Here is an 18,506-nt window from a genome sequence, read left to right on the forward strand (position 1 = left end):
TTCGGAATATGTGTTTGCTCCTAGATTTTTTTTAGATTGTTACAAATGTAAGCTTATATAATTGTACAATAGCTTATATAAGTTACATAATACGTAATATTAATTTAAAAAATGTATTCGGAGTATTCTTAATCTCTCTCTTTCTCTCTCACATTACATTAACTTTAGACGTTAATTTGGAATTCAATTCTGCTTTCTAGATTCGATTAAAATATGATCCCATGAAGATTGGCCAGAGCTACATCTGCAGCCATTCGGCTCGTAAGAATAGAAAAAGCTAAATAGAAAAGTCACCGAAATCGTCACACCGCCTCCTCATCGAGGGCATCGGACGAAAATAATTTCGACTTCCACCTGTTACTATTACGATGCGTTCGGAAAAGCTTGCAGGGATGAACCTTTGAATGCTATCGATCGTGAGGAATCAATGGATACAATTATCTGGTCACGTGTCGAGCTAACGACGAACAAGAGGCCAGAGAGGAAGAGAATAAAGTCGGAGCGCATCCTCTCGTTGAACCTTTGGAGTCCTCGACATTGATAAATGTTGTACGCGTGACGCACAATGAATGAGTCTCGCAGGTTCTTCAAAAAAAAAAAAAAATGTTCAATGCAAGTGTATCTTGAAAAAACAGTCAGTACATATTGCGCAATCCATCACTAATCAAAGAATTAAGAAAAACTTATATAAAAAATAAAAAAAACATTTAACTATAATTATTCCATTAAAAATTAAAAAAAAAAGTTTTCTATATAAAAATTTTGCTCTATACATATATGCGTACATTCTACTTGGTTTTGTAATTTTCATTTATTAATTTTCTTAGAAGAGAGAATACTTTATAAAGTCGTTAATTACCGAAACCTTTATTACGTCTGACTGCGTTTTAATTCTCTTTTATTTAGAAAAAAACTCTAGCGTTTTAACAACAATAATCTGCCCTTTCTGAGTGGGCCAATTCTAATTACCGCGATATAACGCGGTAAATCGTAATAATTAAGGGAGCGACCGAGAAAGTTCTCCCGCGGGACACCGCAGTCTGATAAAATCCAGATCATTCTGTCTGATCTCGAGGGATGTGGGCTCTCACGATCGGCGATTTCGTGCCAATTCTCCATCGGCAGGCCGCGAAAGGACGGAGATCCGAATTTAATAATGAAACTTTGCTTTCGGTAGGGTAGATCGTAATCGGTGATACTCGCGGAAGTCGCGAATTAATTCTGTCCAAATCCTCTCACGAATAGAATAGAGAATATGGAATTGGATCGATGACGTCAATGCCCGATTTATAAAACTTAAATTTAGTTCCTCGATTATATTTTGTACGCGTGTTCTTATTTTTATTATTATAATTCGTTGTGCATTAGAAATTCACGTGCGTCTACACGTGCGTAACGATTTGGCTGGCGTCTGTGCGCGTCCATGTTTCGGCAGGTTGAGTAATCAAGCGTAATGCTTTCGGGTCTTGAGCACACGCTCTATTTGCACCACGTATCATAACTACACTAATAACGTCCCAGGAGAACCTAATGTCGAGTCCGTGCTCGAACCATAATCCGAAGCGTGCGTGCGTGCGTACGCAACGTCGCGTCACCCCGCACACCGTATCGTGATGCGCGTTTACAGATTTGCTTTTCCTTTAACTTCAAGATGAACGATCCGTACATCGTCAGATATAATTAAATAATTTCTTGTCAATTATTGTCAACGAGACAATTCTAGACAAAAAATGAGATAAGCGTAATCGCAGATTTTAAAGTTTGAAAGTTAAACATTTTACGAACTATATGTTTTTTTAATACAGAAATTCTGTTGAAGTAAACTTTATTTAAAACTAGTTAAAAAATATGATTTCAGTTTACAAAGTATGCATATATTTTATATACATAGATACACAGTTGCTAAAATAATTTCAAAGACGTGACGAAACATAATATCAAAATAAGAGAGAAAATTTCATTTAAATTTAAGAAAGAAAATTATAAAAACAAAATTTCTTTTGCATAATTAACTTCAATAATTTGAAATTATATATGCAAAATAAAAGTTTATACATCAAAGTACTCATAATTGCAGAAGATTTATAGACAATTAAATTAAATTAGCAGAAGTCACACAAACATCAGTTACATGAAAAGAAATATTTTTGCTTTTCAACTTTCCCTTCGTTTTATGTCATATATAAAATGTTATTGCATGCATTGAGGGACGTGTGTGCTATAAATCATACATTACGATCAATTATTATAATTACAGTTAAATAGCCTTCGTGCAGTCCCTATCGGACATAGTATGATCAATCTACACGTAACGTCGCTCTTTAACTTGTTGCATAAATAAGATAAGACACGCGAGGATCGTGTCGTACTAGCTGCGAACGCCTTTCGATACAAAATAGATTATAACCGAATTAGATTAATTACAAGCAAAACCGAAGAGATATCGCGATGTGAACGTTATGCGTTTAGATAATAATTATAGATTAAATATCCCGCTTTTTATAACCATGTAAATCATGTAAATTTTGACGAGTTTAATTATCACAGCACTGACTGCTACGTGTAATTGTTTCAGGACTTCTGCGCAGCGCAAGTCCGATTTAATCACTCGCAGAATCCGTTCTTCGCGATGAAACAAAGGACGCATTCGAATTCGGCATTCAGGGGAATATGCCCGTCCATCTGTAAAAGTCAGCGGCGTCTCCCGCACAAACGGAGCCTCCTAGATTCTAATCAGGGGCTGCGTGTACCTATTAGGGACGTTCATTGTGCGTGGGTGTACCGTGAATACGACAGGGGTAAGTCTCCCCCTCGGGGTATTCGAAAAGCGAGGGATCCGACTTCTCTTTCTCTTTTCACGTGAACGTCACTTGTCACGTATGATTATGTGCGATTCCCTTGTTTCCAAGCTACAAACATCATCGTCACAGATGAGATAAGTACACGGTGCAGATACTCCATGCAAATACACGGAGTGTTTGGTGATTGATTATACATACAACCGGAAAAATTTGAGATTTCTCATCGTATTAAATCAATTCACAGAAACACGAAATACGCGTTAAAAATTGTTTGAAATCTTTTGTAATGTGTCAATTATATATTTCAAACTTAATATTACTAAAAACGCCGTAGCAATTTTCAAAAACTACAATTAACTCTATCGTTATCTCATTCCTTTCCCCCCTGTTCGCACACCCTTTCAGGTAGCAGCGATGCGTGCGGGGGTTAACAAGCGCATCAACGAGCGCGAGGATCGCCGCGTGTAAAAACACAGAGCGATGTCCTCGTGCGGGCTTCCAGAAGTTATCGGGCTACTTCCGAGGCAGCGTGGTAGCGCGCTACAGCGTGCCAGCTATCTTCCACGATCGCGCATCTGTCGTGCATTTTGGTGAATCACTCCGTTCGACGGAGCGCCCGACGGGCGTTACTCCATATTATGGCTTCAACGATCCGCGGGTGTTCCGGGATATTGCGTTCCCGATATAGACCGGCCGACTGACTCTGGCCTGGGTCAGCTGCGGAAGCAGCTCGTGCCACCGGTGAAACCATAAGGCCCGCAATTATGGGGTTTGCGGTCGGCCCGGCGATGATTTGTCGGCCTCCTCCCCGGTAATTAACAGGATGACTTTCAACCGCGGCGCCGGGGCGACGTCACGCCGAATCTTGCCGCGTGATTTTTTGCCCACCCACCGACGTCTATGTGGAAGAAGAATCGATTCTGGTACTTTCTTCTCTTTTCCTCTATTTCTCTCAAACGTATATTATCTCGCTAAATCTTAAAGGACTAAAAAAGAATTTCGTTATACACTATCTCTGATACTCTCTGAGAAAACACATTTTGTAATTCTTTGTGTGGCTTTACTCTATTTAATTAATAACATAGAAATTAATCGAGAAATACTCTTCCGTTGTATGTTGTTCATATTGTAATGGATTTATTTTATAAAAATCCTTTAATTTTTAATGTAAAATAATTCCGCAACCGGACCTTGTTTTAATACCGCGCTATATACTCTAATTTATTTGTGGTTTTATTGACAATGTACACATATACGAACAGCTTCCACTTATATCCAAAATGCATATTATAAATATACAAAATTATAGCAAAACATTATTATAATTATTTCCCGCCAGGGAAATTAATTTAATTGATCGCGCTGAATGTTATAAAAGCGCTTTTTTAAATAACCGTTTATTAAACAAATTAACTGCGCCCTAACACATTGTACACACCGACGTATCGTTCGTACAAAATTTATATTATATATTTTCAATTCAAATATCATATTAAATATAAATCGGAAAAGTGCCGCTACCGCGCCCGCGGCGAAAGGGACGTTTTGAAATTTTATTCCCGCTGGCCGCTTCGGATATTATTTAGCGCGTCGCGTTTGTTGTGTTTACCAAAGTTCTCCATTCCGCGACCGCAGAGGGAGAGAAAGAGGAAGAGTGAGCGAAAGAGAGGACCTACCTCTGCAATCGATATATGAAGCACCGCGGCTGCGGCATTCCCCGGAGAATCGCGATATGTATTTTCAGAAAGCGCTTGCACGCTGGAGCGCACCCTCGCCAACGTGAGCTTCTGTTTGCACGCGGTACCTTTCATCCGCGGTTGTTTACCGTTTGATCTTATTATTTCATTCGTCTAAATTTAAACACTTCATCCCTGCGATGTAACCGTGGTTTGTTTTTCCACTGCCGCAAGATGACGCGGAACCCGGTAATTCGATTGGAGGGATTCGCCATTTTTTCGACATGTCCCTCACGGTGGCAAATTTAAGTAAACTCATTGTATAGTTCAATATTATAACTTGAATAAAAATCTCCCTCCTGAATGATAAGAAATTTAAAGCTTTAAATTAAAAATAAGCTATTTACAAAAATATCTTCTTAAGATTGAATTATTTAAAAAAAGCAAACAAATTAAAATTCAAAGCATAAATAATTTTACATTATCTTTCAACAAAAGCTGATGCTATCACTGTCATGACAAAAAGTAAAATAATATCGTATAAAGAGCACAGAAAAATTCGATAAAACTCAAAACATAGCAAAAATTTCCTATTTCTTTTTAGAAATTTTTACGTGTAACCATAAAGAATGTAAATTCCAGAAAGTAAATTGATGCGTTAACCGCGTTACAGGCACCGGTATAAGCCAAGCCAAACATTGACATGTTCAATCATAACGATCTCTCATAGTCGGCAAGAGCGATGACGGAGAAGGAGGAGGAGGGAGAGGAGGAGGTGAAAGAACAAGGGAGGTATGAGCAAACGCGCAGGATACGTCGGGTAAGATAGACAAAGAAGAAGAGAGCCGCATCGCATACACCATCTGGCCTTTAGATGGGGGGTTGATCCGGGCACCAAGGGGTAGAAATTGAAATGAAAACAGGGCGCTACCCTAAAACCCGTGCCGCGTCTTTGCTATGGTTGTCAATGAGGGCTATTAGGGGACGATATGTTTTTCTTCTTCACAGATTTCCTCTGTGATGCATTGACTTCTGTCTAGACCCGGTGACGAGCGTGATGATTGCTCGTCCACGATAAGCAGACGGGATTGCACAAGAGTATGATGATATCTCGCGTTTCTAAAAAATGACACTATTTAACGATACATGACACTGCGATATAAATTTACGGATCGCTAAATAACATAACATTTTTTTGACGAGCGATTCTATTGAAACCGTAAATAATATATGTTCGTTTAAAGGTCTAATTGAAGTATGCGGGCAGTGCTCGAATTTTGAGTATCTACGGGTCATTTTCATCGTAATAATTTTCATATGCACGTCAGCGATGAACAGTATCATATATTTATGTTGGAGAAATATAGATTTTATATATTGATATGTTTGATATTCTAATTATGTATTAAATCTAGAATCTCTAAAAATTCTAAATAAATTTAATTTTATTTCAATCATTAATATTTACGAATATTATTTTATTCGTATGGATAGATTCTATATTACAGTATAATAATTATTTAGTTTATTCGCTTTATTATATGATTGTACAGTGCATTCAAATGTACTGAGAATATTGTAAATCAAGAAGCTGCGTTTATATGTGTTGATTATAGTGAAAAGAAAAAAAACCCGAATAATACACGTCACACGTGGTAACTTTGTTCTGAATAGTGTTCGAGTTGCCTCAACGAGCACTTGGCATAAGAGTATTGAGAAGGTCACGTGTCGACTCGTGCATACCGGACGTCACGGTTTTGTCGCATTTAACGCCTCCTCTTTGCTCTATTCACTTTGTGGTAAAAGCATGGGCGGTTCCTTTTCCGCCTAAATAATCAACAACGAGGTACCCGTGTCATGAGAAACGAACGCGTGATAACGCTGAATAACGAGTGATGTGAAATGAAGTTTGTTTTGGCACAATAAAAATGTTACTGTCTCGATAGAAGTGCTTGTCATCTTGAAAAGCGTCATTAAAATTAATTTAAAAAACAACTTTCTCAATAGTAAATAACCAATTTTTTATACAAAAGATAGTAGGTTTCTACACATGCCAAAAATGATCGCGATCTCTCTGTTCATTTTTGAGTGACAATTTGTAAATAAGTAAAAAAATGCTGCTTTACGAAGGCGCACCTTCACGTTGATGTATCCGCCGGTTTATTTCCCTTACGGATAAGCGGACATTCACGGACGATTACGTGACGAGAGCATGGGAATTGGGCTACGGAATGCCCCGATTTAGCGTCACCATAAATCTACGCGTGATTTGCAATGCATGCCACGGACGACCGTGTGGGATCTCTCTGTGACGAGCGTAGGAGTGTCAAGTATTGTTCGTGTGCAACTAGTTCGTCTACAATAGGCGTGGATAAAACCGCGAAGCAATGACCGTGATCGATTACGATTTTAATACGTATCGTTTACAAACGATTATTGCCAATTACATCCCGACGAATCGTCTGAGACTACAGCTATTTAAAAAAAAAAAAAAAAAAATCTTATGAATAAACGAAGCTGATAAAAGTAATTAACGAAGAAAGAGTTATTTTGTCCTACTTCGTTTCTTGCGTTTGCGTTCTCTCCATACATTTCATACAAGTTTGCTCGTATATTAATAATATACAATATTATTCCCTTACTAATGATTCCCATCCTTCACGATGTTATCGTTAACATCGCCCACTTATGCATCATGGAGCTACGGGGTTGCCGAAGAAAGTCGGGTATGGGGGGAGGCGCAGAGATAAATAGATAGATAGGCAGATAGCTATAGATACGGGAAGAGAAACTGTGCGAGCAATTATCCTAATGGAGCCGTGAATATCAGCATTATCGATTAGACGTAAGCACTTTTCTACCGACTCTCTATGTAACTTGTTAAGCTAAAGTAACTTTGTACAACAACAACAACACGCAACTTTTTCGTCTTTCAACATACGCGTAAATTCATAACTTTCACTGTTTTGATATATAGGTCTTTCTGCGCTTCTACTTTAAAAATATTGGTTATTTTTCAAAGAAACTTTCCTATTTTTTTTTTCTATTATTGTAACAGAATGTATTGCGTATTAACTTGTCAAATAATTTTGAAAAACTTAGAATAATATTCTCTCTTAGAAGAATGCCGATTTGATTAAAGTGATTTAAAAATAAAATTTATAACAAAAAGTTGCTTAATAGATAACAAATATGTTCAGAATAACGTGTAATCTAAATCATATGTTTCTAATCAGACTTCTTCGTCTGAAAAGAGAAAAAAAGGAGGAAGCCTATTGGCACTCGTTCGAGCAAACTGTAAAGTCTCCCGCGAAGCCATCTAATCGATTATTTCCAATTAACGGGCAGCCCACAAAAATCGGCAACAAACCCAGCGGGAAGGCGATCCTTGTACATCGGCACACACGACGAGACGTCGGAATGAACAATCCACTCGTCAGCGCGGCCACGTGAGCCGCACGTGTCAGAAACGTGCCGGGACAACTGGTGCTCCGTTCGGCCGCCGCGTCATGTGCGCCGATGAATATGAACCACCCTGTATATCCGGGGGTGACGCGCGCGTGTTTCTCCGCAGGATGAAGGATTACTTCGTGAGCGGCGACTGTTACTTTTCTCTACTTTGTATGCAGGATGACCCTCTTTTTTAATCTCGAGAGGCCGAGCGCGGCTCTTTTTAATCTCTCAAGGCAATTTTTTTCTTCATAAAAGTACCCGGGCACCAATGGCCTTTTGAATCATAAGTCGTCAAAAATAAAGGAACCATTCATGGCTTTAATCCTGTAGATTAGGACTTCATCTCTTGGATAATTTTTCTCAGACATTTTTGTTTAGAAGATTTAATTTAGTATCGCAAAGCTATTATATTTTAAAAGTTATGTTATCAATGTCGTTTGCATCTAGACGTATCTCGAGTGAAAACGAGGGCACATAATCGCCCGCATTCAGAGCAAGTACTGCGCTTTGAAATGGTACAGAGATATCGACATCGATAGACAATAAGGCTCTCGAGATGCAACTTCTAATCTACAATAGTGTCCTGCAACCAACTGTCGCCTGTAGGTCGAAGTTGAACGTGTTCTAGATAACATATGGGACAGAGTCGAGTGTTTCGCAGTGTTTTATGACCCTATTCATGAAAGAGTACTTGAAGGATTGATACATCATCCAAACTTTCTTGTTTACAAATTGACTCTTAGTTTCCCTGTGTCATTTATCTATCGCCCAATGTTCAATCTTATACTTTCTCATTAAAGAACCATTTCTGATCATCATTATTTAAGTAAAAGCCAGAGACTAATCAAATTTCGATGCTGAAGATGATCAGAAAATGATCATTATATTCATTTCTGATAATAATAATGCGATAAAAATAAAGCAAATTTTTTCGCGTACTCGTAACATCCAAGTTTAATTAGTAATCAAATTCGAATTAGAATTATAAGGGTTTTAAAATCTTGTTTAAGTCTTACCAGTGTGCGAACAAAAAACTAACCGTAAAAGGCAAAATAAAGAAGCAAAAATAAAAGAAAAGGACTCACATTCTTCCTTGATAGTAAAACGGCTTGGTGTTTTGATCCTCCGTTCTAAAACAAAAGAAAATAAAATATAAATAAATTGGAAATTTCCAAAATAAAAATATTTCCCCCTTTATTAATTATTTAAAAATAAAAAGAATTTAAATCAATATATGACCAAAAATCTATAATGAATGGAGAACACGGCGTTAAGATGTTTCAGAGTTATTATCCACTGTTTTAACACCCAATTATTATAATATAAAATAAGAACAAAATAGTAAAATTTTTAAATAATTTAATTAAGTGACTTCACATCAAAAAGTTTTCGCAAACGAGTCTAATTTAAAGTGTAAGTATTTTATGTATTATATGTATTATTGATTTCAATATATTGTGTCTGCGCTTTTTCTTGAACTTAAAATCTTATTATGATTTCGAGATTTTATCACGAGAGATTTGAATGTGCGTTGACACGATGCTGTATATGCGACACTCGTATCTCGACTGTAGACGCCATAACTTTTTTATAGGACATTGTGTCACTAACATTTCAACTCGCCGGCGCTTATCTCGTACAGCCATAAATAATTTACTCGCCGCTATTACGGGCGAGTTCTAAGATATTTTGTACGACGTGCACTATGCTTGGTCGCGACGCGAATTGCTTCTCTAGACGCGAATTAGATTATTCGCGCGCATGACGATAATTCTAATCATCGTAGCATAGTACAGACGTCATGCATACACAAATATCTTGCTAAAAATTATCACGAATTAATTGCATTGAACTTTTTATGATAATTATATGTTTTCGCGTTTGAGTTTTACATGTTTATAATTTATACCTATTTCCGTTAATTATAAATAATGAATAAATATTCCAGCATTGAATGTTCAAAAAAAACCATAAATTAAATTATGAATTCACGTATTCTAGACATTCTAAAACATTAATTATAAAATTTTCTTTGTTAAACATATTATATAACGAATACTAACAAACTTAATTTAAATATTTAAACAAAATAAAAGAAGAGTAACTTATATGTAAATTGCCATAAATAAAAATTACACTTTTTTATTTAAAAACCTATGTTCTTGAAGTCTGAAATAAACAGTACCTTAGAATTATATTTCTTTTTTAAGATTTTAAAAATTATATACTTCCCAATTTCCTGTTGTATATCTTCCTTTGTGTATCAATATATTATTCAGTTATCAATATTATCGAATTAAAAATTTTTTATTCACTGGTCAGTTTGAAATCGACTGATAACGTTCTCTGAACAGTTACCAATAACCATGACTCTGTTTTAATTTGCTTGTCACACCAGAATCGCGGTAATATGAACTGAATAGATCCATAAAAAATATCCACGCCTAGGTATGCATAAAGGTGAAACTTTCTGGTTTCTATGCATGCCTATATTGCGAGACCATACACGTTGATCATTAAAATTGCAATATATTCCGATTTCAATGCGTCTCGTTCCGCACAGCTTTGAATCGCACTTCAAAACGAACGACACGATACGAACCTGCAACGGCAGTTAACATTTCAAGGCACGGTTATCAAATTAAAATGACATAATAAAGTCATTGAAAAATTCTCTGCAAATTCGTAATTTTATCATTATTCTTTCTTTAATCATATATATATATAATATGTATACTTAAAACATTAAGTTATAAAACGCAAGCAAAATATAAGATAAAATTAATGAAAGTTGTGTGCGATAGAGGTTTTCTAACATTTACGAAAAATTAATTTAAGCGAGGCATCTTTTTCTGAAATAGTTTAAATTTATTTTGTTGTTGTACGTACAAGAAAATATTCAAAAGTTAGAACTTTTAACTCTTGTAACGAAGATAAATAACATCCGAGTTCTAAAATTTGTTCTTAACGTAGCATGATGTATTATCTATCAAAGTTTATTATAAAAATTTTATAATAGATTAACTAGTATATCGGTCAAACTTTACCTGTGCAGAGTAAAGATAAAAAGTCCTGGGCTATATTGATTTTGCTACTTTTTATGATTTAACAAAATAATATCAAATAATAAAATATGTTATATAAAATTAAAATAATTTATCATACAATAATTAGTAGAAAATAATTTTTTGTAATAATAAAATCCAAATCTATGTAAAAATAAATTTTGCAACATTAATAGCGAAATAGATAAAATTCTAAAAGGCAGATTCTGGAAAAAAACTTTTTCAGCATTTGATATAAATTATTATTCTTTTATTATATGATCTTAAGATTTAGCCACAAAATATTCCCAAAAATATGTTACTCTAAATCAAAGTATATCATATCTAAATCTGTTTCGGGTGCAAATGCACGTGGAATGCTTGGATCCGTGTGTCCTTTCAGGTTCACGCAATCCTGACATGCGCCGGCGGCGCAATCGTAAGATTATATAAACGCGGTCTAAACACCATTTAGTTCCCATCATGAGCCACTTAATCTCTGATCGCGTAAACTCTCAGTGCAACAACGGAAGGGAAACCAACAATGCATTGTGAAGGGAGAGAGAACGAGAAGTGCATGTGATTATGCTCTCAACAAATAGGAGGACTCTGTCCCACAAGAGTCACGTGGCGCCGTAAAAGTGAACACAGTCTGTCTTTCTCTCTTTCTGCAACACTCTATGGAAAAATCTACCCCTACGCGATAGACGATCGGCGAGCACGCCTCCAAGGAAAACAACCCCGAGGCTTCGAGGTCTGCGTTCCCACGTATATACGCTAACTCAATCCCAGAGTTCATCGTGTAACAGTTCGGATTACATACCGTTTACAACTGGAATATCATCCCGGCGAGTCTGAATCGGTAAACTCGACAGAATATTTGCGCTTGAAATTTCCGAAAATTTCATTTTTTACACAACATTTTAATAAATAAAGTGCGCCTGAAAAAATTTGCGCAAGCCAGCACCTTGTCCCGAAAAATTTGCTAACAATTTTTATTTTATCTTATTTCCATTACAAGTAAATATTTTGTTATTTACACAAATTGAATCTAATATAAAATTTCATAATTATCAAGAATATCGCAATATATCGGCATCTACTTCAATCGAAAGTAGGTAGGCTTTGTATATGATTGTCTAGTTGAAAAAAAAAACTTTTAATCTTATCAGGAGTCACTTACTTGTCTGCGATCAATGTGTGACAATATACTAATAGGTCTTATCTTAATGTAACTCATTGATATAATAGATTAAGATGCTCTAATTTGCACTGTGTTTTTTACTTGACGCTAACACGACGTCTATGAAATAATTCAGTGAAGTAATTTTAAGATTAATTTTGACAAGGAAAAATAAAAACATAAAGGAACATTTTCACAATTGATTTAAGAATCAAAAAAGTTCCTCCCTTTACTCTTTGATCTTTCCTAATATATTTAAAACATTCTATAAGATTAAGCGATGATAATTTCTCCGTTCTTTTTTTAATGAGTAAAAAGTGCTTCTATTTTCCTAAAAAAAAAAAAAAACAGACTGATGTCATATTACGGTTCAATGATCCCACGACTATCTTTTCTTGATGTTTTCTTTTACTATTCGAAAAAAAGACAGCTATCAATCAAACCTCGATTAGTCGGTCTTCCAAACCGGAAATGAATTGACTTCGGGTTAGCCACGCGCGAGAAAAAAAAATGATAATGCCGTAATATCCCCGGGGTGAGATACGGTAATCCGATGCGGGTGGCGGAACACGCGCGTGTCCTTAGTACTCAGGAATTGTTTTTTTTTAGGTCGGCAACATTGTGTGTCGTCGACCTTATACTAGATTTTTTGCTACTTATTGATTTGATATGTCAATGTAGTAAACGATTTTAGAAAGTATTGCAATGGTTGTAAATGTTATATGTATATTGTCCTGTTAAGTAAAATTAATTAAAAAATTATGTAATAAAAGAATATAACGCCTTTTCATCTTTATACTCTTTCATTCAGCAACTGCGATTGAATCATGACTTGTAGAGATGCGGGTTGGCAATAAAAGAACGATAACCAGTATTTAACGATGTTACCAAATCGATCTATCATAACGAGTAACCATTCGGGGCAAAGTTGCGGCGCGAAAAACGAAGAAAACGAAAGAAAACATAGAAAGAACCCGGCCGATGCCTTTCTGATTCGGCGGTTTTCATGCCCGAACCATAAAAAAAGATAGCAAAACCGCCACTACCGCAGAAACTTTCGACTTGGAAAGCAATTTCCCCTTTCCACTTAGGCAACCTTTTTCAGGAGAAATGGAAGTAGGGAAAAGGTATTGCCGCGATTATAGCACGTGAAAAGGGTTGCCAGTGTTTTCATTCCGCGCAGAAATATATTCTGACATCGTGAAATATAATTGATATACAAATATAGATATTTCTTCCATATTTCGCTAAATAAAACATTAAAAAATTCAAAAATAATCAAATGTTAAAAAAATGTTAATATGCTAATAATTATTACTTACAAAAATAATTCCTTCAATTATATTTAAAACAATAACTTTACATTTTTATTCATAAAATAATTTAGTCAGTTTTTTGAAAGATTATTGAAAGCTGAAGATATAAACTATGAAAATGTGTTTATACAATACTTGATACGACTTAAAGATAATTCAATGCTAAAACATCAAATTATTTCCCCGTCAATATTTATTTATACGATGAATTATTTCACTTATATTTTTGCCTTCAATGCAGAATTTGCTAATTAAAATTTCATAATTAAAATACATAAGATACTTTAATTGTTCGATCATAATATTCGCGCAATTCAATTCATTTGCGACATTTATAAACCTTTGGAGATATAAAATTTAAATAAGCGATCGGACAAAAACATCGTACATTGTCTTGCCAAGAAAAAATACAAGAACTATGCTTCACAAGCATCATAAAGTGACGCGAGGAATTTAAGCCCCAGGGAAGGAGCTTCTTCCAACCGCGTAATACGATCAACTCGTCCAATCATCGGCTTTGGCTACCGCGAAGCGCTCCGAGACGCTTCCTGGCGCATACCCACTACAGAGAAAACTACATACTTATATATACGTGTTGGTGCGCGCGATTATACGGGGTAGGAACCTTAAGGTTCAGCCCTTTTAGAACGCCAAAGCCGATCCGTCGTCGGCAACAAAGGTACCGACCTTCATCCTCATTTTCCCACCGACTTCTCTCCACCCCCGCACGTGAATACCACGCGCTACCCCGTAACCGGTCCGCCATTTTCTTTTCATCCCCGTCCCGACCAGCCTTCATTCGCTATGAGCCGCCGTTTCCTATGGTTACCATTTCGCTCGGGGGTTGGTTGACATCGTCATTGGAGCTTTTCGCCCCTTGTCAACGTACGATTCTGACAGTCTTTTTCCATAAAAAAAAAAAAAGAAAGAAAGAGAGAAAGAAAAGGAGAAAGAAAGGAAAAAGACTTTTCATTCCGCAATTTTCTCTCTAACGAAACCTTCTCGAAAAACCTGCATCGACGAGGGTTTAACGCGGCTTACACGACTCGCGGATTTAGCTCTAGGTTGGATGTAGGATTTAAGCGCGTCGTACGTACGCGCCGCGTCGTGCCCGAAGCAATACCGTATATCGATTGCGGGACGGCCGAGCCTCCGAACACATTACATGATTAAACCGCCCCAATGGCATAGCAACCGGCCTTGTAGCACTTACCTTATTAAAATATCCGCCACCCTCGCCGCGCCCTTTTAACAAAAGCGGAGCCGCGAACTATTCCGCTCTCTTTATTACACAGAAACGCTTAGCCGGCCAGAGTTGATCGGTTCTCCGAATCGCACGACAATCGGTCGGAACTGCCCTTTGCGGTAGATATTAATTCTGGCACATTGCGATTAAAAGTCGATCAGACTAAAGATGACGTTCTATGCGATCTTCATATGCGGCAAGTCACGCTCAAAATCAGTCACATTCAGCACTAAATGTAGAGCTAAAATAAGATTAGCAACGGATTTCTTATTGGCAACTGTGAGTAAAACCTGCATTCGTTTTAGACAATTTTCCGATTTGATTTCAAGCGGAACTCTGGATAAATAGATTCTATAATAAAACTAACAGAGAATGTAATATAAATGTGATATATTAATAATTAAATTTATATTTCATATAAATGCAAATTAAATATTTTAAGCATTACTATAATTGGCAATTAAAATAATCGGAATAATCACATCGGTTCTAATCAGTCGTTTCATAATAAACAGAAAGTGATTCGCATTTTGATTCTAAGGGGTTACGAGGTCACGAACCTGTCAATCTCTGTTTACGAGTCGCGAACTTAATTACTGCTAAACTCGCACGAGCCATCGTGAATATTCATCTGGAAAATCGGTCGTCGACTCCGCGTTGTGCAACCGCGAGGTCGTCCTCCAACCGCGAACGTTCATAATTTAGGAAGCCTTCGACCTTGCTCCACTCACCGAGATCGACTGGATGAATAACTCAGGGGACATGCCAGGATGCGCGTAGCGCAAGAGAAGAAGAAGGATGAACATGATGGACACGGATATGATTAAGGTGAGACGAACAAAAATCGAATTTAACAACAGAAGTCTAAAACCTCGATATTTATTGTCGATCCGAGTATTTATATTCGAAGGCTTGAAAGTAAAAGTGTCCTTTTAAAGTTGCATTCTATTATACAGGATGTTCCGCGTGACACGTTCTTTTTTCATGTACGGATTCTTGAGTCGCTTTGGAATCGCATTATCCACAACAGAAATATCGAGAGACTGATAACTTACAAATTATAAATGATTAAAAATTGATTAAAAATGTAAGAAATTACGGAGATTCAATAATAATGGAAACTTACTCTCCATTTCATAATCAGCTGATAATAATCGTTCGATTATTACGCGAAAGATGTGAGTTTCGATAAAGTCTCATTTATGTACTTTTTTTCTGATACGAATACATGTGTTTTGCATCAAAAAGCAACGTTATCTATAACGCAACAGAAGTTAGAAAATAAAGTGTATCGTTGACACTTTACGTGAAAAATAGTGGATATTACTCTAGTCTAGTCTAGATAAGAACCGAAGATGATATCTCGCGGCCCTGAGTGTAGCCGATCGGATGTAGTCCAACGATAAAAAGATACGAAATATTCTGCGACATTTCAAGCAGTTATAATAAAATGAAAGCATACTTAAATACGACAATTAAATCAAAATTGTATCATTAATCAAAATAATATCAATTTACAGCATACTTTCGCAATACACTGGACGCAAATTTTTATCTATAGATTTATGATAAATCAATCATGAAATTTCTTTCAAGAATATTTTACACAAAAGAAATCAAATTACTTCTTGTTATCATAAAAAAATATCCTTTTGTATTTCTAAGCAAAAAGAAAAATTAATAAACTTTATAAATAAGAGACAGAATTGGAGAGTCAATATTGCAGTTTATAAAATTTGTAAAGTCCACTTTCGACGATAAATTCGCGATAAAATTCTATTTATAATTTTATATGCGCATAATACAAAAAACATTTCAAAAATCGGATTATACATACGTAGAAAATATTCATCAATGAAACATATTTTATATTTTTGTATGTATTCCGATTTTTCAAATATTTTCTATTATAAATTCAACTTAAAATTATAAATAGATTTTTACCTCGAATTTTACCGCGAATTATAAATTGTCTAAAGCGAGCTTAACATTATAAACGTCAAGCTAACATTGCAGCTTCAATATTGTATAAATCGGTTAATCGGCACTGCAACCAATTATGTTAACACAAGCCAAAAGCAACTCACATTATATATATATATTTACATTCACTTTCTAAAGTTAAGTACCTCCGAGACGAGTTGTATTCTAGAATTATAGATAATAATTCCATGATTTAATTAAGATGTCAATGTCTGATAATATTAACTTTGTTAAAACGGAAATAAGCTTGAAAGAAAAAGAAATTTTGATCATACATTAATTAAATATAACAAATCTTATTACATAATTTATTTATGAGATATTAAATATCAAAATCATTAGATTTATAGCAAAATAAATAAACTGTAACATATCTTGTATTTATCACATTTGCACATTGCATAGCTGCAAAAAGTTGAATCTTACATTTTCTTTATTTTAGAAAAAATCGTTTAGTGTATATCATACTTTTTTAAAGATATATATTACTAAAAATAATTATAAAATATTTTTTCAAAAATTGAAAACGAGTTTCTATCAAAAATATTTTGTCGAAATCTCGAATACTAGTAGTCGATTGACGTCATCTTGCTAAAATATTTTCTAGTTCCAAAGCGACATCATGACAACGATAGAAAAAGAATAAGACAGTAGCATAAACGCGATAGTAACTCTTTTAGAGATGGAAACATTAATCTTATCGATCAGCGTTGGAGAATCATTATCAAAATGTGGTCACCGTTCATGTAATATTTTGGCAAAAATTTTAAGTCCAGTCAATACGAGATATCAGCGATATCAAGAAATAATAATTATGTCAAAAGACACGCATCATGAAATTGAAGAAGCTGAATTGCGATCAAACTTCGATGATGGGCGCAATTGTCAAACGTTTCAATACCAATTTTCATACTGTTTTCGTGTATAAACTGTTTTCATTGCAATTGCCATCGCAATTGTTAGTTGCATCTCGATGATAAATGTCGCAAACGCGTTTCCAAGTCAATGAACATAACGAAAAACCGAATAATTAAATGGAGCCTGATATTTGTGCTGGTAATGCATTTGATATTTACATTTCAATATTCAATACAAGTAGTAAAAAGAGAATAATGTTCACTTTTGCCACACACAAAAAGCACTTTTCAGATATGTTAAATTGTACATATGTTAAATTGTATTACAAAGATAACTGTTTATTAATAAAATATCAAGTCACGATACTTTATTATACATTTAAATAATTGTATCACACGCCAAAAGAATGCTGATAATTTACGCAAATACCAAAATTTATATTTATTTTAGCTAAATGTAAAGATTATCAAAATTATGTTATACGTAAACGTCAACACATTGAATAATAAATTTGATAATACTTTGATAGCAACTTTACAATGTAAAAGAAAAGAAATATTCTGCATAATATATATCTGCCATAATAAAGGATAATATAGTGATAATTTCTTTAATGTATCACTTTTCGAAATACATAATTTTGTATGAAAGAAATAAACAATTTTGTTCATTGTAAAAAAATAAAAATGTAGTACTTTCCATATCTCCTCATCTCCTCCTCAACGTCACATTGACGTTGCATAAATTGCATTAGTCATCTGATTTTTATCCAAGAATAATCTTCGATAATATTCAAAGCTGCTATTCTACCGGTTCATCGATAATTTATTTCACGATTAACAAGTTATGTAAAATTCTAAATGTTTAATAATACATTAATCACTTTTCTCTTTAAGAAACTTTTTCGCTGCAAAATTGTCTAATTATATTTTATCTTTTCACTCAC

The 18,506-nt window shown here is 35.1% G+C and overlaps 1 protein-coding gene across 4 annotated transcripts in view; it reads right to left on the reverse strand.

Moving 5' to 3' along the window:
- Lim3 (Lim3 homeobox protein) overlaps nt 1–18,506 on the reverse strand; it is a 42,730-nt gene that overhangs the window by 21,035 nt on the left and 3,189 nt on the right. For 3 of the 4 annotated variants that reach the window (XM_067348320.1, XM_067348321.1, XM_012370829.2), the window contains one exon: nt 9,016–9,060. The exons of the other annotated variant lie outside the window; for it this stretch is intronic. In XM_067348320.1, coding sequence (XP_067204421.1) covers nt 9,016–9,060 — 45 coding nt within the window. The remainder of the gene's footprint in view (nt 1–9,015; nt 9,061–18,506) is intronic. 4 annotated transcript variants of the gene reach the window in all.

This window comes from Linepithema humile, chromosome 1 (genome assembly GCF_040581485.1).
Source record: "Linepithema humile isolate Giens D197 chromosome 1, Lhum_UNIL_v1.0, whole genome shotgun sequence".
Classification (NCBI taxonomy): domain Eukaryota; kingdom Metazoa; phylum Arthropoda; class Insecta; order Hymenoptera; family Formicidae; genus Linepithema; species Linepithema humile.